The 27,727-nt window shown below is 36.7% G+C and overlaps 1 protein-coding gene across 1 annotated transcript in view; it reads left to right on the top strand.

Annotated features, from left to right (window-relative positions):
- WDR25 (WD repeat domain 25) overlaps positions 1-27,727 on the top strand; it is a 1,080,771-nt gene that overhangs the window by 722,808 nt on the left and 330,236 nt on the right. Inside the window, exon 4 of the mRNA XM_044074562.1 lies at positions 22,825-22,955. Coding sequence (XP_043930497.1) covers positions 22,825-22,955 — 131 coding nt within the window. The remainder of the gene's footprint in view (positions 1-22,824; positions 22,956-27,727) is intronic.

Below are 27,727 nucleotides of genomic sequence, written 5' to 3'. Positions count from 1 at the left end.
AAACTTCTGCAAGGCCAATTACAACCTCTTACATGACAGTATAAATAGCTTCATAACCCCCCCACTGATGGAACAGAAACTTGTGCCGAGTTATACACCAATTCGTTATACAAGCACCTATACAATTGCATTGACTGCTGTACATGATAGAACCAAAGCAAGATCTTCAAGGAAAAACAAACCTGCCTGATGGACAACTGCCATTAATAAGCAATAAAATAGGAGAGAGAAATTGCTGTTTAAGAGTAGGAAGGAATGGTCTCAAAACTGGAAGCACTCCCTTCTCAACTTAAAGAAGCAAATAAGACTCCTAGTGAAGTCCTCCAAAGGTAACTATGAATCGAAATGAGCTTCCCTAACTAAGGATAACCACAAGGCATTCTTTTGTTCCATCTGTAACCTTAAAGTTAAGGCACAGATTTTCAGTGAACTCATCGTTAATGGTACTACATATACAGAACATGTGGATATGCAAACCTGCTGGCTGACAGGTTCACTCAAAACTTCAATCTCCTGTCCCCACCACATATACCCCAGAACATCCCTAACACCTTACCCCACCTAGTATATCTGTGGAGCAGGTCTTAAACACCCTCTCCAAGGTCAAAAACACAGCCTGTATGGGGTCAGAAAAAATCCCGGGCTGTGTTCTACATGGGTTAAAACAAGAATTAGCATCACCATCTGGCACACTTTTCAGTCACAGCCTAAGCACTGGCTTCATCCCAGCATATTGGAAAACAGCTAGAATCATCCCTTTGCACAAAGGAGGTGCATCCGTGGACCCGGGGACCTATTAGCCTGACCAGCCTTATCTGCAAGGCCATTTAACAAATCATCATTGACCTTATTAACAAAGATAGAGGAAATCTCCAAACACTCAACCCCACCCAGTTTGGTTTTGTCAAGGGAAGTTCATACCTGTTAAAAGTGGTGGACTTCTTCGAGATAGTCACCAAAGCCCTAGACATGGGCAAATCAGTGCATACAGCCTACCTAGACTTAGCTAAGGCCTTTGACACAATCCTCCACAGACATCATTGATAAACTCACCCAGCTGGGTATCAACCCATATATTGTCAGGTCGGTTGCAAACTGGCTCACTGATAGAACTCGTACAGTCAATATAGGGGACTCCATCTCCTCCAGCAGACCTGTAACCAGTGGTGTTCCACAGGGATCAGTTCTAGGACCCCTACTGTTTAGAATCTTCTTCTCCAAAGTACAGGCTAAAACCGAAGGACTGTGATTGACAAAGTTTGCTGATGACTGCAAACTGGGATCAATCAGTGAAACTCCTAGTGATGACAACATCCTGAAAGAATGTCTTACACAGACTAATGACTGGTGCCAAAGTCATGATCTTAAACTTAATGCAAAAACATGTATTATCACCCCCTTTGGCAAGGGTGATGTTCCTGCAAACTATCACATCAATAGGACTACCCTAAGTTAGTGGTGAGAAATCTGAGCACACTGATTGACAGCAACTTTAACTTCAATCACTATGTCTCCACAGTGGTAAGAAGGGCATTTTATATTGCTTATCTCATAAGTAAGGGCATTGCCTCCAGAAAAAAAGACGTTATAATCACCCTGTACTCTTCCCTCATCAGGCTAATAATAGAGTATAATGCTTCATTTGGTATGTTCCTTTCCAAACACCTGCAACAACTGGAGAGACCACAAAGGTTCCTTACAAAAAAAAAAAATTCAGGGTCTTCAAGATCTGTCTTATGCAGATAGACTGAAATCATTGTCACTTTGCCCTGTTTCATACAGATTGCTCAGAGGTGACCTGTGCCTTGCATATAGAGCACTCTGTGATCCAGCTTTAATGGAAATGCTGCACATTTGCAAGTCATATGGCACATGGGTCATAACGTGGTATGCGACATCAACAGAACGTGCTGGAGAGACAGATTTGTCTCACAGAAGTTGCCCCACCTTTGGAACAAGCTTCCTATTCTTGTTAAACAAAGCCCCTCATTGACCCGATTTAAGCATAATTTTGATGAATGGATGGGTAACCAGATATTCACCCCAGGGGCAATAGGTGCTGATTTTAGTGTGTGCTTCAACCAGACACCCTTAGGAACATGGGTTAAACTTGGCTAGGCTTGTAAGGGCCCTGAGATGTTCACTTAGTAACCCCCTATGATAAGTACACCTGGAATTAATGAATCCTGTCCCCTTAAACAATTTTAAAACTAAGGAATTTACAACATTGATAATGTCATTTTTAGACTAAATTGATTGTTATTTATTTGAAGCGTAGTTTGGAGCTTTTAAATCAGTTGAAAAAGCATTTGTATGTGAAAGCTTGTATTTATTATTTTTATTAAGTTTTATTGCTGTGATCTATTCTGTTTTTTAATTGATACTATTGTGAACTTTGAACAGTTAGTATTTTCCAGAGAGATATTTGTTCTATTTGATTATTGTTAGTATATTTTCTGGAAACATATTGGTACCTGAACTGGACTACGCTCCAGTCTTATTTTCTAATGCTCCATCATCTACACAGTCTAGTAATTCACTTGTTAAACTTTTGAATGTGACTGGTAATCCTTTGGTATTGGTATTTAGTGAAGTAAATGGCTCCGATACTGATATTTTACTACATCCACTGCTAATATATTTTCTAAGATTATACAGTTTGAGAGGAAGATATGGCAAAGTAAACATCTGCAATGAGAAAGATTACGTTTTGATGTATATATTAAGGAACTTATCATCTCTTATGGGCTCCAAACACTAAAGATGCCTACTGTATAATTTGTTATCCTGAATTGTTACAAAAGTGGCAGCAATTAAACCTTAAGGTGAGCTTTGATTATATGCTGCTAATTGATACATTTTTCAAAACAATTGAGATGGATGTTATTAAGGAGATCAAGGAACTGTATGAAAGTATTACTACTGACAACTCTTCAGTATAACTGGCAATAAATTTAATGAGACTGGATAACCTTCTGGTTTCTGAGAGAAGGTTAATTGCTACCAAAAAAACGGAAGTTAGCCTGTGATAGAGCTGACTTTTCAAGTGATAACATTTTCAATTGGTCTGCTGAAGCAAAGGTGATAAAAGGAGAGCAGTTCAAAGTTCAGTCAACACAACATTAGCTTCTACATCTTATGAAGCATCTGCTGTTGTAGATGCTTTAGATACTGTAGACTTTCCTTTTATTCTAGCCCCTATTCAACAACACTTTTTTCGGAATTCACAAATATCCAACAAGAAGGAGAAAGGGAAGAACCAGGGAAAAATGCTAACAAGCAGAATGATACGATCGATGAGCAACACGTAATGCTGGTATTTAATATTTCTACAACTGAGCTAACCAAAGATGAACTTGGTATTTTAAACAAGGGTCTGCTGTTTATACCCTTACAGAAAGCTGATATTGTTGAGATCTTAACAGGGTTACGACTGTTTGTTAGAAATGTTGGTTTGAAACTGTTTCCTCCATCAAACTCTGAACCAAATCATACTATTAAATGTAAAAACCTAACACATTTATGCCACTTTATCCTCCACTTGTTTCAGCTTTCTTTAGTAAATCTAACTTAGATATTTATCGCTTCTTCAACAAAAAATGCAAGATTTTTTTTTGTAACTTAAATAAGAACCAATTACAGGCTTTAAATGTGTTAAAAATAAATAAAAATATCATGATATACCCAACAGATAAAGAAGGAGCTGTACTAGTGATGGGCATTATTAAATTTAATAACTGCATGAATGAGATGGTGAACTATGTTCCTATGTTGAAAAATGATGTAGATTCAGCTATTTCTAAAGTTAAATTAGTTATATATGACATGTATTTGAACTCTCATATTACACCAGACCTGTTTGAATATTTTTTGATTATGGAACCTTTGTTACCTATTATATATGGTCTTCCAAAAATACATAAAGTTCTATATACTCCACCTATGCGCTCCATTGTATCAGGGAGGGGATGGTTAACAGAACCTATCTCTATATATTTAGAGAAAATATTATGACCATATTTGGATACTATTGACCATATAGTAATTTATAACAGATGATTTTTTTTTGAGGAAATTTAATTCATGGTATAAATATGCTTTATGCACTTCTTGAATGCTGATCGAGCTAATGCCAGTAGCTTTATTAATACAACTTCTGCATTACTTGAAAATAATACTCTTTGTTATGGTAAGATCTTTTTTCAAAAAAAATGGTGTGGCTGTGGGTAAGCTTGTAGCAAACAAATATGCTAATCTGGTCATGTATGAATGGGAACAGAATTATGTATTCATAGATGAATATTTTAAACACATTTTATATTATGCACATTTTGTGGATGACATATTTCTGATATGGTGTTCAGTTGATGGTGAACTTAAAAGTTTTTTTACTGTATTTGAACTCTAGTACTACCTTTTTGAAATGTGAAATTAATAACTCATAAGAGAGTATCAGTTTTTAGACCTATCAATTTATTGGAATGATACAGGATGTTTAGCTACTAGAATATATAAGAAAGATTTTAGAAGAAATGGTTATCTACAACAACACCATAGTATGCATCCAGCATATGTGTATAAGAATATTTTCAAAGGGCAATTTTGTAAGATATCAAGACTGGGATTCACTTTATATCCTCGAAATACTGAAATATCGAAATTCAGTATTTTGAAGCTATAAAATTGAATTTTTGAAACCATGAAAACTCAGAACTGTGAAATTCAAAATCTTGCACATCGAAGATTTTGAATTTTGCACTTGTACTGCACACACACACACCATCTTCCCCACACACAAACACAAGCTCTCTACTGCATAAAAGCAGGGGGGGCAAGCCACCCTGCACCCCCCTCCTTAAATATTCTCACTCCGAGGTTACACTACACACAAACACACACAAAACACCACCACCACCACCACACAAGCTACATTCTCCAAGCACACACACACATCACAGCAACAAAACACACTGACGCACACCACAGACCCTACCCAAAACACTTAACACACACACACACACACACACACACACACACACACACTTACCTGCATCCATAATCACAGCGAAACCTCAGAAGCGTAAAATTCAAAACCGCCAGTATTCGAGGTTTTGAATTTCGTGCTTCCGAGCTTTCGCTGTTCTTAGGATTCCAATTTATGGTCTTGAAATACTGAATTTCGATATTTCAGTATTTCGTGCTTCTAAACTGAATCCCAAGACTGATATGTGGCGATATTATTTTTGAATTTGAGGCAAAGGTTATGTCTGATGATTTTTTGAGATGCGGTTATGGTCAAAATTCGATAAGTAAAGCTTTAAGTTGAGGTTAAACAGTACTGAAATGAAAGTGTCCTTATCTTAATTTTACTAATGCCACTGTTGTGGGTGACACTAGCCTTCCTTATTTTATGGCATATACTAGCAATAATAGATCTATAACATCATTCAAGATGACTGGCGAATTTTATTAACCTCACCTACTATTACTAAGATTATAGGTCCCTCTCCTAGGATAGTGTTTAAGAATAAACGTAAATTAAAAAAGACACCTATGCTGTAGAGGGGTAAACATAACCACGCAGGATGTGAGGGATGTGAATTTGCTTATTCCATGAACTGCAATTATTGCCAATATATTGATTATATGACTTGTTTCAAACATCCTATAATTAACTATATTTATAAATTTCTTCAGAATGTGTGACTGTAATAGTATGACTTTAGTTATGATGGTAAAGTGTACAACCTGTATGTTATTTTATATTGGGAAAACTAATAGGAGACTGGAGGACAGAATAACCCAATATATATATATATATATATATATATATATATGTGTGTGTGTGTGTGTGTCTATATATATAATATTAAAAAACTGAACACCACGAATGCTTTAGCTAAGCATGTTTTAATGAATAATGCATCTCACATTTTTAGGTTTTCTGTTTTGCAATTGGACTTTTATGGTATTAGGAGAGGAGATATAAATAAAGCAAAAGTACTTGAATATGAATGGATTTTCAGACTTAATGCTATAAATACACCTGGAATTAATAAATCCTGTCCCCTTAAACCTATTTTAAAACAACAGAATATACAACATTGATTGTGTGATTCTTAGACTAATTAATTCATGAATTCGTTATATATAAGGAGCATAGTTTGCTGCTTTTAAATCACTTGAAAAAGCATTTGTGTTTGAAAGCTTGGATATACTATTTTATTAAATTTTAGTTTGTGAACTATTCCATTTTTGATTTATATTATAATTAAAATTGATTAAAAATTTAGATAAAAATATACATAAAAGGTTTTGGAATTATATAATTCATACAGTATAAAAGAGACAGATAATGATGGTAGTAAACAGTTAATCCTAAAATCAGTGGGCATGACTTCCACGAGTATTTTTTGGAAAATATTTGTGTGGAAATATTTATATAGAATTTTTCTCACTCCTTATACAATAATTAAAATCTTTAAATCCCAAGAAGATGTATTTGCTGGAGATGTAAGAAACCATTACAAGCTGATTAGCATCATATTTTAACTGTGAAGAAATGAGAAATACTGGGAAGATATCCGGGAACTCTTTAAAGCTTTATGAACAGATTGGTGCATAATTTCAAGTATTCTTGTTTTTTCTAATGCTCCATTTCCTTTTTGTATAAATTTATCACACTATTCTTTGGTGTGGACTTCATTGGCTATTGTGAGGAAAATCATAACTACAAAATGGAACAAAAATCTCCTCCAACCATCAAAGATTTTATAAATATAGTCACAGAGATTCAGTTATTAGAGGAACTGATACTTATTATTTGTAGAGATGATAATGAACATCAAGTAGTGTTATGCTTGCCAGGAGCAAAAATAGAAGATGCGAAACAGGCACTGGAATGCCTTAATGTAAGAAAGTATAACTCTCTCTTTATTCATGTTGGTACAAATGATGTCACCCACAAGGATTCTCTGACTGTTAGTACAGAACTGATAGGCTTCTTAGATAATATAGTTTGTACTGGTGTTAGGATGTTTTTTTCACAAATCACATGTAGAAAGGATAGTTAGGTCACTGTGAATGAAAATATTTTTTGGATAAATACTACATGGAAAAAATGTTCTGTTTTAAGACATGGACATGTGTAAAGCATCCAAGCCTTGTTTTGGGCACACGTGCTCAGACAGGATGATGTACATTTGTCAAGATCGGGGAAGAGACTTTTTGCAGCAGATATTATGCAATATTTGACAAACACTAGGCAAGATTTTTGCCAGGTCAGAAATTTAACAGTCCACAGATAGCAAAATTCGATGCATCTCTGATGGTTGTTAATGCTAGGAGCATTAATAATAAAATGTTTTTATTGGAAAATTTGCTACATTCCCACAAGATTTATGTTGTTATAGTTCGTGAAACATGGTTAAAAAACAATGACTGGAAACCAGTTCTGTCAGGATATATATGTTTTTACTGTAATAGACATTCTAACAAAAATTCAGGTGGAGGTGTTTATGATAGGGATTAAAGATAGGTATGAGACCTGTGATCATTACGTGTTCAGTGATAACACCAGTACTGTAGACTGTGTAACTGTGACAATAAAGACAACCCTGGAACACATAACAATTGTTGGAGTGTATAGACCACCAAATTCAATTGCAGATGACCTAGAGGAATTCATACATTTCTTACATGAAACACAGGAGGGAAAAATAATATTAGCTGGGGACTTAAATTTACCAGAAACATACTGGAATAATATTGATTCAACTGGAATAATATTGATTCAACAATGTTAGTAAGGATAAGTCCAAAACAAAAGGAGCAACCAGCAAAAGACCAAAAACCAAACGTAAAATCGAAAAAAATAGCTGGTCAGGCAGAAGTTTAGAACAAACAGGAACTTTAATAAAACTTTACACACTGAATAAAATCAATAAAACAATGAAAAACAGGATAAGCGCTTTCATACACACAGGTTACTTCTTCAGATCCATAAAATACTGCATCCACAGTGAGTTTTTATATGCACAGCCTAGTGTTTCAAGTCACGTGATTTCAATAAAGGCCTAATTGGAATAACTTCATTTAACCCTTTACCTTCATTGGCACTAAGCAAATGCATCCATTTTATTTCAATACATTCTGTCTTAGTTTTTACATCACCACCTCTCAAGCCTGGTATATACATATCCAAAACTATAAACTTAAACCAGTGTTCACACCCTGCTGACATAACATGTTTTGATAAAGCATTCCTCACATCTTGCTTGCTAATCCCATAATCATGCTGTCTAATCCTATCTCTTAAACAGCGGTTGGTCTTCCCAACATAAAAACTTTGACAAACTACACATGACGCACATTAGATTATATTCTTACTACTACAGTCAGCATGTAATCTAATGCTAAACACCTGTGCTGTATCTGGATGTACAAACTGGTCGGAGTTGGAAAAACAAAACAATTAACAGCAACTGGTGGCAGGAGAGCAGAAGTATGTATGAATATGTTACCATACCACAGGGATTAAGTACTTACATCTAGATATGATCAAGTGACATAGGAATGACACTTTTTTCAGAAGTAGAATAAAGTGAGGGCAGCAGGACAGCATACATGAGCTATATTATGACATAACAGCTCAGCCACATATACAGTGAAAAAGCCATATGTACTGAAAAATATCACAGTGTTACAAAGTCAGCATTTTACTGATAAGAAAACACACACAACAAAAATCATTAAAAGTCATTAATTCCATACATTTTAAAGCAAGGAGCCAGAAATGCCTAAAATGCCAAATCATTAAAAACCCCATGGACATTCAAAAATAAAAGTTAAAATAAAAAAATGTGACACTGGCTAACTTAGTACTGAAAACACTGAACACTCAGAGAAGTGCTCCTCTGGTAGATATCAAATACTGGAGATGTGATCAGAGAGAGAGGTAATTCGGTAATTTGTTGGGAAAATGTAATGAGTTGGCAGAGTTCAAGCATTCCCTAAAATGTACTTTTTCAGTGATGTCCAGGAGCAAATGGTTGTAAAGAAGAAAAGTATTGTTTTGAGATGGGATAGAGGATCTGGATTGTCCAGGCATAGTAAGACCTTGCTAAGTGTAATGTGTTTGGCTGCCAAAAAAACAATTACTAGGAAATGGAATTCAAAATATAAACCAGCTGTAATTTAAGTATTGAGTATCTTGCTTGAGATAAAATGGAGGTGGGATCTTATGGAACAACCAACCTAGATATAAACAAATGAAATTTGTGGGAACAATGCATACAGAATAATGTGCAAAAAAGAAGAGGAATGAGGATAAATAAAAGGCAAGCAATGAGCAGTTTATGTAATGCTGGAGTGAAATAAAATTTTAAAAAGAAAAAAATATATACTACATGAAATAATGGAAAAATGTTACTATGGTTTGTTTTTATTTCTGTTAGTGCATTTGTGCTCATGCCACTCTTTAAAATATGGTCATTCAAAAAGACATTTAAAAACATTGACTGTACAGTTGTTTGCTGAGAGAAAGGAGACTTTAGTGCTATTATCAAGGTATCCCTGGATCCAGTCAATTGTTATTGATATAACTGTGAGTGTACTGTCATCAGCTGACTTATATTTTAAATTCTGAGATTTGCATTATCTGGTTTGATTCCCCACTTTATATATACTGGTCTTTATTGCATTCTTACCACAATCTGAAAAAATGTTGGAGCTTTAGAAGATTAAGGCCTTCATTGTGCATTAAATATTTTGAGTATTAGTCACTTTGTGTTGTCTACTTTAGTTTTACATTCTAAAGTAAACTGAATATTGAGTGCTACAAAATATTTACAAAAGTACATTTATAAAATGGTTACATGCTGATATATGGAAGATGAATGAGCAGGATGGAAGCACTGCACAGAGGATCAGTAGGAATGCTATAGATGTACGTAAGATGTATGTGTAAAGCTGATTGGTTTAGGGTACTCCCAAGAAGTAGGACAGATGTCACATGGATTGACAGATGGCAAAAGCATATTACCTTCTAGTATCATTGCAGCCTGGACACTTATTGTGGGAACAACTGCTTTGGTATACTGGCAGGCTAGAAGGGCATTAATGCCCTTGCTTGAAATACTTGTATGTATTGCATATCTCAAGTGTTTTATTACAATTAACAATGTCATGTTCCCTACCAACTCTGGAAGAGCTCTAGGGCTGCAATCTGGATTTCCTGCAGCCTGATGAGATGTAGCAATGAGCGTCTGCTCTTCACCTTCTAAGAACTCACTGATAATCTTCTTTCTCTGTCAGGCTTTTGAACAGACGGGACGAGGCTAATCCCCAACTTTAAACTGGGCCGGCTTCTTTACAAAGACTTTCATCTTTATCTAATTCAGTTGTACACATTCTGCATTTTAACTGATTCGTGTTACCTTGAACTGCATCTTGAATAAAGTTTTTTTTAATTGTTTTATTTGTATTACTATTGTATCTATGTTTGCATGCTATCTTGCCACTGTACATCAGTGGTAACAGAAAGGAAATGCTAGACATATCAGTGTGCAGTATAATAGCTCCTCTGAGATGGTTTATTATTCAGTATTTTTGCCTCTGAGTGCTGGGTTTATTTGTGGATTGTCTTTAGTATCCTATGTACCGGATGAATTGTTGTTTCATGTGCATTTTTGCATAGCTGAGTTCTCTGCTTTCTCATAGTGCTGGCACCTACTATATTTAAAGTTTGGTATCTTGGACCATCTTGTTCATTAAAGCAAACCAGACAATGAATCTGAATACCTCTTTGGATATGCCTGTGGTGGGTAAAGTGGGCATTGCATGTTTTATTTCTTTAGAGGCAACTAACAAATATACATCTTCTATGGATACATCACTTCCTGCATATTCTAATTCCATCTCTGTAGACAATATTAAGACAATGTTTTGGCAATTAATTATAGCCAATAAATATTTGTGATCAGCAGCATTGAACATAAAGGTTTTTAAATTATACCAATCAAAGGATACTACAGGGCCTTCTGGTTACTGTGCAGTCTGGGATATTTGAGGGCTTCAGTGGAGCAGTGGCAATGAATTCTACTCTCTCTCTCTCTGCCCATGTCATTTGTTAAAGTTATGTTACAGGATTATGAATGTATATATGCTGCTAATGTGTACTTTTTTGTGAATGATAATCCATTTGAGTCTTTTTTCAGTCATTGATAGACTTATAGTTTGATTTCAACATTCAAAACAGACAGTGCACTAAATATCATTAAGATTTGAATGAATATATAAGGAGAATGCTTGTGCGTGGTAAAGGCAACATAGTATACATTTTAATTTAGTGACTGATGCACGAGGTGATGTTAGACCAAATGTGGTAGCCATGCAAATAATTCTGTTTTGTGAACTATTGAATCTTCCTCACCAAATAAATTACTACTGAAGGTGATTCCTCAGTAACAGATAGCAAGGCAGAGTCATGACGTAAAGTGGGATATTTCACATATTTATCAAAATGTAGTAACCTACCTATCATTAATAATGATTTTACACCTTTAGCAAATGTATTAAGAAGAGAAGAAAAGGCAGAAAACAGAATGGAAATATTATTCAGTTGTTTCAGAGTGCTATGTCTGCTCAAACTTAAATAAGGATTTTCATAATTTAGTTGAAAATATTTTTTCTAAACAGTTAACTGCTCATGAAAATGCAGCGGAGAATAAAGGATTAAATTTTGTGCCAATAACAGTGCTGAGTGAGAATGTATTAGTGAATGATTTAAAAGTTTTTGTCATTTATTTATTCTGAAAATATGGTTTCACTGAAAAAAAATTCATGACTCCACAGGGCTTTTTGATGTGGTACCTTTCAGGTTTAGGAAATCCAGTTTTAATCTTCCCTATTGTTCTATGCTTAAACGGTTTGAATCTATGTCATTAGGGACCTGTATTTTAAGGGGTGTGTTGCACTAGGTTCCACACAGTGTAATCTCATCACATATGAAAGGCAAGCATTACATAATGTATCAATGGATGATGCTATAGATATACCCACAGCTCATAAAAGAGGTGGAATGGTTTTGTAGGACTGACAGCTTTATGATACTGAAGCAATTGACCAATTGAATTATCCCATTATTTGTTGCAGGTTGTCCTTGAATCCTACTTGGGGGGGGGGGGGGCAAGAAATTGTTGCCTTTTTAGATTATTAGGTGGAACAAGATGTTATTTATTATGACCTGAGTAAAGACTAGATTATCTAGTCCCACCCCCCCCAATATTTTTTGTATTGTACCTAAAGGTTCATAAAAATAAAAATAAACTACCTGGTAGATAAGTTGTGTCTGGGGAGGGGACCTTAATGGAACCACCTTCTAGATATTCTTAGAAGCATCTCTTCCATTATTATATAAAGCCTTTTGTAACAAAGCTCATGCATATTTGTTATAATTTGTCTTCCTTTTCTTTTTTTAACTAGGTAGTGACTAAGAAAAGTCCCTTAACTATTAGCAGGCCCTTCCTTATACCACTAATAAATAATGCTAGAAAAGTAGGATAAGTTTCAGTACTTCAAAGATACTTATTTTTTTCAGTTTTTGTCCAAGTAGCTGAAATGACCAAGACCTTCTGTTTCAGTGGGTGCAGGTCTAAGTGTCATTGGTGACTACATGGTTAGGATCATCCCAGAGCTCCAGTTTTTTACAGATCCATTGTTAATCTTTCTGCTCATTTGCAGTTCTTCTTTCCTTAAGTTACAAAGCAGTTTTTAACTTGTCTGTGGTGGTGGTGGTGGTGGTGGTGGTGGTGGGGGGGGTAAGGACTGAGTTTACCAGCTCCTAGTTCTAGCGTTTTTAGCCAGTAGCTTTACTATCCATATAAGGTTTCAGCTGCACATGTTAGGGTACAACAGGGTGTTGTGCTTGTAAATAATATATCTTTTGTGAGATCAATGTCTCTATTTATTACAGTGTAAAGGATATCTTATGAGACTGTTTTGCATTTTGTTAGAGCCTGACAGCTCAAAAAAATATACGTTCCACCCTTGCGTATTTTTTTACATCTCCAGCAGTTTACATTTGTTGTGGGGAACATATTTGCTAGCTTATTCAGAGTATAAAGAACCTGTGCTGACATTTCCACCAAAAAATCTTGAACTTCCTTGATTTAATTGCAACCCTTGGTATCCTTATTATCTTTATTCACCATTATTGTGAAACCTGCATTCTAGCTTTCTCCTTCTCTACTTGTACTGTATGCACTAAATCATTAATAATACATCTGTTAATAAATTCAGCCTGTTCAAAAAGTGTTTTCATCTCCCTCCTCTCTATCTCATTCTGCTTAAAGTAATCGTAGTTCTCGTAATATCAAAACCACATGTATCAAAAATCTTGAGAAGGTCGAGGTGAAATTCAGAGCCTTTAATCACATTGTTGAGATACTTATAAAATCTATGTCTTTTAGGGACCACACCTCTGTTAATACATTCTTTCAAGTATTCATTGTCTATACCTAAGGTTTTGTATTTAAGCATAAAATCATGCAGTCTATTCACAATGGTACAGTATGAAACAGGTTCACCCTGATATATCCAACAATTTCCATCATTAGCAAAATAATACTTACTTTTTAACCAATCTCCCCACAAGTTGGAAGAATCAGGGTTAACATTACAGTCTGTAGAAGCAGAACTAGCAAAACAGTCACCATTTTGTTTAATCCATTTTTCTTTGCAGATCCTTCTCCTGTACTCCTGCTATTGCCAGTACTGAACTGGCCCCCTCTGGTAGAGTAGTAAAAATATTGGGAAGTCCAACACACTCCAAACTCGCTGGTGCAGCTGCAAACCCATCCAAGATGCCACCATTACTCTCTATATTCACTTCCGGTTCACACCCTCTCCTGTATGAAACTTCTCCTTGCATCATTTCATGATTTCCAGGAATTGTTCCCATGGAAGCAGTCTTCCCCAGTCACTGGTGATTCTGGGAAAGTAAGTTCACTAACTGGGTTAAAACACCCAGAACGTGGCAAAGCTCTTCACCAAGCCTCTCCTGGGAACTTTCCCAGATAGAAAAGTTGGTCTGGACCTCAAAGTTCTCCATAAAGAACCAAATCCAAAGGAAGAAACTCAGTGCCAAAGTGTATTTAAAGAATTGTGGTTAAGTTGTTTTATATCTGATGAAGTTCTGTGTATAGGTACGAAAACATGGTGAGTCAATTAATGCATTAAAGGATTGTATTGGAATAAACAGTTTATTTTTGCCTTTACTTCTGGATGTTTTCTGGACCTCTCACTTTGCCTATTGTAGTTTTTTTTCAAACTCTCATATATTTGGGTATGAACTTCTCCCATGCAATTTCTGGCTTTGTATCTTTCCATTTAAAATTTCTCATCTACCCATCTATCTTTCTTATTTTGTTTTCTTAAATTTGGTTGATTAGTCTATTTCCAAATTCAGGTGTTTCCAGTACTGAAAATTACTGTGAATTTTTTCCTTTAATTTCCCATAGCTACTCATTCAGCATTCCTCCAACGCCCTTGCCAACTTAATGGCTATGTATTTTATCTCCCCATGTCCCCACATATTCAGGTACTGGACTTTCAGTTCTTGCTGCTCTGCTGTGTTTATATCTAATGCATGAGTTTTTGTTTAATTTTATTTTGTATCCTGAGAGTTCCATAACTTTAGGGGAGCTCTTTGTAGTTTTGACATTCTCAGTATGATATTAGCTGTGAACATGGCCTTTTTTGAGGTTAGGTTACCCCAATAATACCCCTTGATTGGAGAGATTTGTATGTTTTCTGCTAAGGTTCTATGTATAAATCAAAAAGGGATCGAGAGAGTGGGCATCCCTTCCTGCTCCCTCTTGTGATAGGAAATGCTGTGAATAGACAAGCTCTCAATTTGATTTGACTTGAAATTCCATGATAGAATAACCTGCAAGGTTGTATAAATTTCCAGAAGAAATTCATATTCTCCAAAAATTTAAAGAGGTATAGGCACACAACTGTATCAGAATCTTTTTCTGCATCAAGGCATATCAGTGCTACTGGGTGATAATTATTTAGTTGCAGTTGATATAATCAGTAGAGTTCTGGTTCAGTTGTCTGCTGTACAGCTGCCTTGTATGATATCTTCCTGGTCTAGGGAGATTCATTTAGGTAATAGTTTATTAAGTCTATTAGCTAATATTGTCATGAAAAGCTTATAATCATGATTAAGTATCAATATGGGACAATATTATGAAGCCAACTTAGCTGTCTTTACCCTCTTTGTAATTGGAAAGATCAATGTTTCCTCCATGAGAATGGAACATCACAAGTTATGATTATCAGATTAAATAGATCCTTCCATATTTGGATCAGTTAAACTACCTCTTAATTTCCAGATTTCCACCGGGATGCCATCTGGACCTGGGGATTTTGCATGGTATTGTATTTTTAAGATGTCCTGTATTTCCTCCTCTGTTATTTCCTGCATTAGAACTCTTGACTTTTTAGTCTCTGATGGGAAAGCTGAGCTAAGAGTTCCTGGAGCCTTTCTTATGCATCAAAATGCTCTACCTCTGCACAGTACAAATCAGTACAATAAGTCCTCCACAGATCTGCTATGTGATATCACATGTAATGCAGCTCCCTCTCATGCTCTTGTTAACTGAGATGTAAGGCTAGGAACCTACAGTGTTTCTTAATATTTGCAAAGTACATGCCCTGTAAAGCATATTTCTTCATTATGTTCTGTTATCCTCCCTCAGCTAAATTTGTTATTTGATTGCCTGAAGTTTATTTATTTCCTTTTTGTAAAGATCATTTCCCTGTAACTGTAATTCTATCACTTGTTTGTAAACCTGTCAGTGCTGTGATCTTTCCCTTTCCTTCAGGGATCCCTGTAACTGATATATTTCTCTCACTGTCACATTTTAGCTATTATCAAAGTCCAAAATGCTTTTTACATTTAAGTACCTTAAACACTTTTGCACAATCTCCTGCATCTAATGTCTATAATTTTTCCTCTCTATCTTAAAAGAATGCAAACAATTTTGATCTTGCTTTTACATATCTTTACAAAATGTCCTGTTCTAGAACATATTCTGCAACTTGATTAAGAACTAGGCAAAGTTGCCTCCTGCTTATAGCCATACCTGTTTCAGATATGAATTTCACCAATGTAATGTTCTCTCTGGCCTTCGTCGTTATAACACTGCATTGATTCATGGCTTATACTTGCATTTTTATTACTTCTACAGCACATTCTATTTTTATTTCTCATTTTTGTCTCATTATTTGATTCACAGAATATCTTACACATACTCTGTTAATCAGTTTTCGGTTCTTACTGTGCATTTGTAATTTCAATTGCTTTGCAGATACCCACACATTTTTTAATCTTCTCATTTTATATATTGTTCAGACTTTGTGCTTGGTATGCTGATTCTATACCAGTGGTTCACTGTTTCCATTTTCTGTTCTAATTTTTCCCTTTCCTCATTCCACTTCCTTCACCTTCTTCTATGTTCACCCCCATTGTCTAATGCCTACCTCCTTTATCCTAGAGTGTCATATATCCTCTTTCGATTCTTGTTTCATACCCACAATTTTCATCTACTCCATGCTTTTCATTTTGTATTTAGAAATCTCCTAATTCCTTCTTGTGGATCCTGCCTGTCCCTTTCCAGTTATGAATGTTTATTCACTTCTGCTGCCTCTTGCCTTTCTGCATTTTTTTTCTTTTTCTTGCCGCCCTGCCTCCTCATTTCCTACAACACATGCATAATCCTGTGGGTTTTCCCTATCCATTTTGTATATGTTTTACAGCATTTCTGTTGTCTTTCAGCTGGTCTCCTGGATCCATTTCTACCTCCAGAACATACTTAGCTTGTTATTTCTTTCAATTCATAACCCTAACATAAATCTACCTTTCTTTCCTGTTTTTGTTTTTTATCTTCGTTTTGGTGGAAGGTACTGTCTGAGCAGCACCCTCAGTATCTGATTTCGTACCCCATGATATTTTTGGAGTTCTGATGTTATTTTGATAACCTTCTGCTATTTTGATCCTACATTTTCTTTGTATGCTCTCCCGTTTTTAGTTCCCATTGTGTGACCTCATCCACTTTTGCCCTTAAATCTGTGTAAATTATTTTGTTTCTACTACTTGTCTGGTTCTCTCACCTTATCCACATGGATTTCCTTTCTCTTTTCTCTAATTTTTCTGATAACCTACTGTATGTTAACCACTACCTTGATGGTGATCTTAACTCTTCCATTAGAATTTTCTACTGTTTTGAATGCTAACCATCCCCATAGTCCCACTTCATTTAGATCCCTTTACCAGTTGTTGCTTCCACATATTAGTTTGCTTCTTTCCTACAAAGGTGCCCCTGCCTTCATCTTTCTGTACCTCTTTGGGTTTGCTGTTGTTCCCATACCATGCTGCTCCATATTGTAAGCCTTCCTCATTCATTCTCTTGGATTTTCTACCATCCTAAACATATGTATATATTATATTTTATCCAGGGAGGTGTATACAGTGCAATATCATCAGTATGCTTAGATTGTTAGGTTTTAATGAAAGAATATTTGTTACTATAAAGACTTTTTCAAAATCTAGGATATAGGAAGATAAGATAAAGAGTTAGAGCAGGCCAAAGAAAAGGAGAGGAGTAGGTGCAAGGAAGATAAAGGAGATGAGATGATAGGGGAGAGTATAATTGTACGTTTTGTGTATTGTAGAGTTCTAGCACAAATTAATATAGCTGTATTAGTGCCACTGTAATCAGGTGTGGTGTAGGTACAGAACCATTTATCGATCAGGTGTTTTTTAGGTACAGAACTATTTATCGATCAGGTGTTTTTTCAGGTGGCATTTAAAGTCTTTCAGATTGTAAACTGTTCTTAACTGTAATGGGATGGTACTCCAGCTATTAGCAATGCATTATGAATATTGGGAGTATCCTGCATATTTGTGAGATTTAGTTATGAATACTAATGATTTGTCACTGGAGTGTAGAGGTCTTTTGGTAGTATAAGGTTAAATGGTGGAGTGACGAGATGGGAGTTTTTCAGGGTTGTGCAGTAGTTTGATGGTTGTAATTAATTATGAGTACAGTAGAAATTATTTAGTTTGAACTAGTTTGTTTTAGAGTAAGGCAGTGATGTGATCTATAGTGCTTCTTGTAGCATTGTTCTTGTTTGGGTGATAAAGAGGAGATGATATTGGTTAGGAAAAGGAGGGGCATATAATACCCACAACAGTCTGCAAAACTTTCTCCATCTTAATGTATAATCTCCAAACCAGTATGGCCATTCCTCTGTTACCCCCCCCCCACACACACACACACACACACTTTATTGTCTATTTTCCTTTTGGGTATTTTGAACTCATGATTCTCCCCTCTAATCTTTATCTTGTATCTTTATCATGTCTCCCTTTCACTCTTTCTATTCTACCATGTATAATTTCCTTTTTAATAGAATTTGTGGCTCCCAATTGCTCTGGTTCATTGTTATATCCATTACTGCTTTGCTCACTCCCATCCTACTCTCCCCATCACAGTCTTTGAATGATACTTCCATCCTGGTATCCCCTGTTAGCCTGGACTACTCATCCTTTAGCACATACGTAAGCTCTTTGACACACACCTAAGCTTGATCTCCCTCTCTCTGAAAGAGTAATTTTGTTGCTGTCCAGATTGAGGTCCATGTACCTCTGGATAGGGTCATTTTACTAACCCTTTACCTACTTCTGCTTTGATCTTGCTCTGCTTTCCTATCCCCCATCTTACTTTCCTCTAGTGTTTTTCTCATCCTTTTTTGACAGTAATGCATTGTCTAGTCACTGATATGCATAAAGCCATCTTAATACATACTATCGTAATCTAGTACAAAACATCTGAACCTAGGATGGTGGTGGGGGGTGCCATTATTCATTGCTTTCTCTCTCTTTTTATTATTTATTTTATTTTCCCTTCTTGCATTTGCATTCCTCTCAAAGTCTTGTTTTTGCCTATGTGCAATTTGCACATTCTTTGAAATAAGAACAAAAAAGGTATGTATGCTTGTTTTAACCACTGTTATATGTAGCCCAGAACACTTATAATATGTTTAGCTGTTTATCTCCAGGCTTTTGCCAGGTGCCTTGTGTCTTTACAAAGTTATCTGCCTCTTTGTCAACAATAAAACTGGGAACTTCTTGCTCTGTACCAATGTTCTCTGGTTTCATTAAAACTGGGAACTTCTTGCTCTGTACCACTGTCCTCTGGTTTAATTTGCCCTCTCATGTTGAAGTTCTTCCATCTGTTTAGTCCATGTTACTTCTGTGGTTACAGATCATTTTTGTATGTAGCTGTACTCCAAAGACTATACACCGCTCACTGAGTCTTTTCTGTCCCTTTCCCAGGGCTCTTCTGTATACAGCTGTATCTCCTAATCTGCACACAGTCATATTTGCTCTTCATCTCCCCCTTGTATGTTCAGGCTGACTTTTTTTTTGCAGGCCCTTGCTCCTTTTGGCTATATATCATCCAGTCCTTTTTGTCTGCTGCTGCTCTTCACCCTCCTTTGTCTGTTATAATATAATGACCAGTCCAGTTTTCTCAGACCTTCAGTAGTCCAACATTGGGAATCTGAGCCTGTTTATGCATTTATTATTCCCTTTCCTCATCAACTGTGTTGTCTCCTTCCCCTTTGCCTGCCTGTCTGTCTACTCCTGCTTCTTTTATTACTCCCTCTCTGTCTCTCTGGCTTGCCATTTCCCCATATAGTGTTTATCCTGCCTAATTTGTCAGTGTCATCTTGCATCCAGAAATTTCCTTTCTTCCTGTTTTGGTTCTCTGCCATCATGTCTAGTGCAGACATTCTGTGTGACCTCTACATTTTTGCTTCCTTTTGGGGTTCCACAAGTTCACATGCCACTCTATTTTTGGCAGGTGATTTGAATTCACCACTTTATTTTTATGTTTCTGGCTTCTATGTTGCACAGACTGTGTAAAAATCTCCATGCTTATTCTTTTGTGTATAACACAAACTCTTTCTCCTTCCAGACTACAGAAAGTATGGTGGGAGAGTTCAGCTGAGTTGTGATTCATAGAAGTTTGAGGAGGTTCAGCAAGTCAGCCATAGCTTTTCTTTGCCTGTGGAGGGCATCGGAGTAGTCTTCAATGAGTTTACTAAACATACCTTTGAATGGTATTACCTTGACAATCCCTTCTTGCTTTATGATACTTTTATTTTATACCTGTACAGACATGCTGTTAGGTGCCATAACTATCCTTTTCTCACACCTGCCATCTTGTCAATGCAGTTTATGCATTCTGTTAACAGCTCCTGTTTTCTGAATAGTTGGAATCTTGTGTCCAAAAATTCCAGTAAACACCATACTAGCTCTGTTTCTTGGCTTTATTCAAATATACTATTTGTCCTTCATAATAACGTCTAGACCTGCTTTCCAGGCCAGCTGGCTCCCACAGTTGCTCCCTTGTTAATCTTTGTACTTCTAATATGCTACTGCACCTTGGATCTTAGTGCTGCTCTGTCCTCCTCCACATCCTAGATTTTTTCTTTGTTTCTGCCGTCTGTGTTTTTGTCATAACTTCTTATCTTCAGCAACTCACATCAGTCTTTGGAACACTTTGCAGAGCTGTTCTTTCTGTAGAATGACAATAAAAACTGTTGTCTGCTGTTCCTGTCTTTTCCTTTCTCTTCCGTCAAGTATTTATTCGTTTATTTCTTCACTGTGGAACTGGTTATTTTTTTCAGCCCTTTGTTGAAGAGCTTTGAGCCTAATTGGCCTTACTGCCTGAGCTTTCTGGCTGCCCCTACCACATGCTGATAGCTTCTGAAACGTTCATAGGTCCATAGGTTCATCGGTAGGTATTAGGCTATCTGCCCAAAGGCATTTATAAGCCTAGCCAGAATGTGTTGGCTTTCGCCGCCCCCTTAGATTAGTTCCCTGTGCCTCTGTCCAGCAGAGCCACTGAAGTGATCCCCGGGGTAAACTTTCTGTTTCCCATCCACTCATCAAGGTTTCTTTTGAAGAGTGTTAGCGAGGAGCTCTACCTAATGTAGATTGGAATCTTGTTTCAAAGCATGGCAAGTCTCTGGGACAGGAATCTATCCCTCCAGCACGTCAAATTTATTGTTGTGATGAGGTTTAGATCCCTAGAGCGTGTGGCTTGAGGGGATAAGCTTTTCTTTAGGTGGAGCATGTCGATCAGTTCTGGGTTGGATAAGTCAGGTCTTTATCTCTTAAAAGCCTTCCCTTATTTCATCATTTCGTGTGCTATGAATTATTCTATATTTTATGAACGAATCATACATCTCACCAAATTTGCAGCATTTGGCTCTGTTGGCCAGTAAAGTAACATATGCATTCATAGTCTCTGCTGAACCTTGAGTACTTTTATCTTCATCAAAGAAAATGAAAGAGTTAAGCACTTTACAGATTCCCCTATCAATATGCAGAGATTCAGTAACTACATCTTTTTAAGTTTTTTAGCTAATCCATATGCAGTGAGGAACACCTACTAGACAATGACGCTTCATTTTTAGATTCATTAATTGAAAGATAAAATTCAAAGGTGGTGAGTAAAAAGATCTAAAAAAAAAGCAGAAAAAGTATTTTTTGCTGGGAACAAGCCCCTCCCTGCACCCCTCATGTGAAGGAATCCACCCCAACTCCCCAGAATTATTTATACCATCTCCACATTCTTACCACAATGGAAATAATGGGAAAAAAACATAAAGAACTCCACAGGCTCAAACAGTACAATGCATTACAGAAACCCTCCGTCAGAAAACTCAGTGATATCTCAAGTATGCTGTTAAAACCTAGACTTGTCACTCTAATTTTATATTTGCTGTTATTTAACTGTTTTTTTCTCCTCTTTGCCTTATTTGTCTTATACATGTTATTCATCATTTAATAGTTTTAAATGTACACTAGTATTTTTTTTTTTTTTTGCTATGCACGCATCCACAGCTTTGAATAAGGTTGCTTGTATATCTCCTGAAAGCCTGTCCCATGTTTCCACATTTCTTATACCAAAAATTTTTCTGTCACTTATTAAGGAATTATGCACCTTACCAAATTCACAAATTCAGGATGCTGTATAGATCGTTATTGATTTCATGGATTTTAGACCATATTCACTTTCTATATATTAATTAATCCCCCTAAAATGACATGGTGTTAGCGGAGACAAATTTGCCAAAACTGAAGACATGCATCTGAAGAAGTGAAGAAATAAATGCATGTGTAGAAATTAATATATATGTATGTTGTTTGTGGTGACAGTGTCTGCCACAGCTGTCTATCATCATCCATGTCCTAGAATCCCTCCTCAAAGGTCCAATTACACCACTTCTGTTACCTCCGTCTATCATCCCCTTTAGACCAGGGTCACCAAAAATCGAGAATTCTTGATGTCAGTACTTTTCCTTTTGTTAGGATGTATTAAGTGTGCTTTAAAGTGCATAAATAGACCCTGCATAAAGCAAGTTTCATATCTTACGTAGACAAGGCAAGCGGCAGCTCTCATCTAAATCCAAAGATTATGATATTTTTGCACAGTTTCAGCATTAATCCCACTCCTTGTCTCAGCCAAGTGATCTCTGTAGTATATACTCATTCACCCTATACATTTCCATTGGTTTCTCAGCTTGGTCCTACAACCAAATTATCAACATCAGTTCTGATAGTGAAAGAGGAAAATACTTAATCAGCTTGCCTGTTAAACTTAATGTTTTAGACCCTCAGTGAGTGAAATGTTTTGATTTTATTTACTTGGGAAACATGGTTTTCTTTTTATTTAATTTTAGGCAAACTGCTGTTTAGTGGTGAAAATGAATTTCGAATCTCCTGCTTGAAGTTTCATCCAAATAATCCAGATGTTTCAGTCTGTGGAGGCTTCAGTGCCATGGTCAATGCATGGGATACAAGAACACCAAAGGTAAAAAAAAATAATTATTAGGTATTGAAATGTACTTGCTTGACCAGTGTTGGATATTATTTACACCGCTACAAGCAAGAATGTACTCAGTCATTTATTTGTACTTCACCAAGTAGCATTCATGTAAATGTATGGCATTTAGTGTAATCCAGACACCACGTCCAGTTTTGTTGAAATACTATAGGAAATTGCATGCATTGCAGTAAACTGTTAATTGTCAAATGAGAAAGTAGTAAAGAATATAGGGCAACATTGTATCTGTGAGTAAAACTCCGAAGGAATAGCACAGAGAACAGTTGTTGTTGTTGTGTCTTTTGGCTTTTCCCAATTAGGGGTCACCACAGCAGAACTCCGGTCCGCTAATGATTGGTAGTTGATTTTTACGTGCAGAGTTACCAGCCCTGATGCACAACCTTCAACTAAGGTACGCCCATTCACGCATGCCTCCACGCAGAAGACGATCTAGCTGAGAATCGAACCGGACAGCGTCTTACTGTGAGGTGACAATGCTACCGCAGCAGTACCACCGCGGGTACCAGTTAAAATAAGAGGAACTAAATGAGACAGCAAAAGAGGAGCGTTTCATAGTAAGACAGACTATGGCATCCTGATTTTGTTGCAGTAGCATTCACAAGTTCTCAGTCAGCCTAAAATAAAATGTATTTTTATGTTACAGTAGAACTATGGTATCCTGGAATTGCACCTTAGCAGCATTGCATTGAGTAGCTAGCTTTGCAGATAGCATCCCACAACATTATCTCTTGTTGCAATATTAGTCACCGATTTGTGCTGTGTTGCAAATGTACCAAACTATATTTCATGTCAGGCTAAATCTATAATCTGTATATTTAGCTTAAAATACTGCAAAGAAACCACAGTCTTTCCATTACAAAAAGAAAGTGCAGTCCATGACAGTCCCCCACACACACACGCACACACTAACACACACACACTAACACACACACTAACACAGTAATGCATCAACTCTCTCCCGCACACACACACAATGGTATATTAGCACCTTTTTCTGTGTCTTCACACATTTGATGTAGATTAAGAGAAGTACAGTCCATGTTGTGTGTGCTACAGTTATTTGTAATATTATGCCAGTAGAACAGAACCTTGTGCTAATTAAAGTCTTCTTCTTCTTCTTTCGGCTGCTCCCATTAGGGGTCGCCACAGCAGATCAACTTTTTCCATTTCTTCCTGTCCTCTGCATCTTGCTCTGTCACACCAACCACCTGCATGTCCTCTCTCACCACATCCATAAACCTTATCTTAGGCCTTCCTCTTTTCCTTTTACCTGGCAACTTCATCCATAGCATCTTTTTCCCAATATACTCTGCATCCCTCCTCGGCACATGTCCAAACCAATGTAATCTTGCCTCTCTGGCTTTGTCTCCAAACCTTCCAAACTGGGCTGACCCTCTAATATACTTATTCCTAATCCTGTCCATCCTCGTCACACCCAGTGCAAATCTTAACATCTTCAACTCTGTCACGTCAAGCTCTAACTCCTGCCTTTTTGTCAGTGCCACTGTCTCCAACCCGTATAACATAGCTGGTCTCACTACCCTCTTGTAGACCTTCCCTTTCACTCTTACTGGTACTCGTCTGTCACAAATCACTCCTGACACTCTTCTCCACCCACTGCATCCTGCCTGTACTCTCTTCTTCACCTCTCTTCCACACTCACCATTACTCTGAACTGTTGATCCCAACTTGTGCTAATTAAAGTATAGCCAGTTATTTGTAAAAGGAACTTAACAATGTTTGCAAATTTTTAAGGGAGTAAAGAATAACAAACATAAAAATGGTCAGGCTAAGGAAAAAGACAGGATGAGCAAATGGGGCAAAAAAAACCCCAACTATTCTTGAAGTAATACTTTTGCTAAATATTTATGAAAGAATAACCTTAATAGCGATAAATCTGTGCAGTAGATGTGGCAGCAGTAAGGAAGCTGAGTCATATAACTGAGCTGTAAAAATGTGTTAATTAGGAGCACTTATGATTTTATTTAGAAAATTATTAACTTGCACTTTGAATGTTGCTTGTTTTATTCTGTTTTATACCAGCTTCTGTGGTGTAAATGGCAGCATTTTATATTATTTGTATATGCAGGAAGTAAACAGAAGGCAAAGATAATGGACATTTTGTCATTTTGCACATTACTAAAGAGAATTAAATAAAGGGCAAAATGTGCATCAGTACCCTGACTAGCTGCAACAGATAGAGGTTTGTGCCTGCCTCTATTATGTCATTCACTGCCCTCTGCACCCTGCTGGTCATCATCTTCCCTTTCAGCCTGTTCAGTATGCCACTTGATATATGGCCTCCTCCTTCTTGGCCCATCTTCATACTTGCCATCTTTGAGAATTGCACCTTAGCAGCGTTGCATTGAGTAGCTAGTTTTGCAGATAACATCCCACATTATCTCTTGTCAGGGCCCCACTTTGTCATATAGCTTGTCATGACATTCTTAGTCTGACACTCAGCTACATTTATTTTCAGTGCAGAAATCTAATAATGTTTCTGATCACTTTACAAGCAAAGTTCCAAAAGCTAGAAAAATCCAATACTAGTGCATGTCAATCAGCATAATGAATATTAACTGGGCATTCTAAGTAGCAAAGCTGAGGACTCTGATGTTGTTTTAGATCACCCAATGCAGTTTTTCTCTGTCATTACTGTACAGATATGTCTGTTTGGGTGGTCATTATGGAATAAATACATACGAGCACTAACATTTACCTTGATCAAGATGCATGCATTCATTCATTTATTCATTCACTTATTTATTTATTTTGCTAGAAGTGAATATCACAAACACATAAAGCAAATTAATGTTACTATGGCCCTAGCCCTTGATTATTTTCTGAAAGCTCTGAAGGATTCATTTCTGCTGCTTTTGCTGTTAAATCAAAAAATGAAGTGGATTTTGCTAAACATTTTTTAGAGCAGGTGTTTAATATCTAGATACAGTTCTTTATTTGAATAGGAGGCGGAGTTATGAAGAAACTCAGAAGTGCTGATAAATGCTGTCATGCCTGGAAGTGGCAGTGAATGAACCTGTATTAAATGTATGAGGGCAAACTATTTGGTCAGTTATCACATTCCATGTCCCTGGTTTTGAAATAGAATTTTCTGCCCCTCATAAAATATCTGATTTTGTGACAGCACTGTGATGCCAGTAGTCATTACTTCTTACTATTCATTAGTGTTGAAGTGGGCGACTGCCAGATCCAGGAGACATTTCTGTCTTGATCCTACTGGTAGGTTAAGCTTTGGCTCCACGTGACCTGAATTGGACTAAGCAGGTGATCAGAAAATGAGTGACTGAATGAATTTTTGATACAGATGTGGTATTCTTCAGAAAAATAGCATATTGATACAAGTATTGTTACTCTCTCAACTTTCAGAGCAAACAGTATCAGCATTTGAAATGTGTCCCTGAAATGGTACATATTTCCTAATCATTTTATCTTAGTCCTTGATTTTTGAATTATGTAGGTAATGTCTATTCCTTTACATTTTTTACTCATTGGGAAGTCATGACTGTAGGTACGTATCCCATCCACTATCACCACACTGCATTAGCTGTATTAATACTAGGTTCTGAGGATATGAGACATCGCCTTTCTAGTTATAGCCAATAACTTCCATGTCCATATGATCTGGGAATTTCAACAATGCATCATTTCGTAACCTATGATATTTAATTATTTTGCCTCTGTTGTTGAGGCCTCAGTTGGACAGGCTGGTCATAACAAAGGCACAGTTGCCTAGCCTAATGAATACTCTGGACTCCATCTCAAGGGGCTTGTGGTTTAGGAAATATAGTTTATCCTTGAGACCTTGTTACTCTTCTGTTGTATGCAGTCTTAATCTAATTCTGATAATAGCTTGCTGTTTTGCTATCTATCCATAATTTGCGTATTATATGTATGTAGCCATTTGCCAGGTGCATTCTAATATATGTGTATAACTTTGTAGTTTATAATTTTCTTATTCTGTCCTACAGTCTGACCTTTGGCATGTACCCTTTTTATATGGTATATATGTGTTTTGTTTATTGTGCTGTGTGTGTATACACATACGTGTGTGTGTGTGTGTGTGTGTGTGTGTGTGTGTGTGTGTGTATATATATATATATATATGTGTGTGTTTGTGTGTGTGTATGTACACATATACATACATACATATAGATAGATGTATATCTAGATAGATATGTATATGTATTCCTACAGTAGTGAAGAAATCATTCTATGTTGTGCAACTTATAAACAAAGGTATGGCATCTAGGTCCAAGAAAGTCATTGTTCCACTGTATTTGGCATTTGTCAGACCTATCATTGAGTATAGTCTCCCTTTGGTATGTACCTAGCCAGGCATATCCAATAACTGAAACGTACATAGAGGTTCATCAGTAAAAAAATACAGGGCATAAGTAACATGCCCTATGCAGACTGCCTCAAGGCCCTATTCTTTATAGTCTGTCTCCTACAGGGAGGATATCTGTCCCTGGCATACAAGACATTGTCAGACCCCACTCTGAGAGACCTCCTGCATATCCTCAAAAAAAGCATCACCAGAATTATCCATTCTAAAGGCTTACACCTTGCCTGTGATATGAATAGGACATGCTGAAGAGACAGGCATTTATCCCAGAAACTATCCCTGCTCTGGAGCAGGCTCCCGTCCATGTGAATGTTGGAAGGGTGGCCTAATGGTTAAAGAGTTTGCCTTACAAACACAAGGTGCAGGGTTTGAG

Source organism: Protopterus annectens, chromosome 6.part0, assembly GCF_019279795.1.
Source record: "Protopterus annectens isolate FY-2018-M chromosome 6.part0, PAN1.0, whole genome shotgun sequence".
Lineage (NCBI taxonomy): Eukaryota > Metazoa > Chordata > Ceratodontiformes > Protopteridae > Protopterus > Protopterus annectens.
Note: the sequence above shows the minus strand (reverse complement) of the source record. Positions and strands in the feature narration are given on the sequence as shown.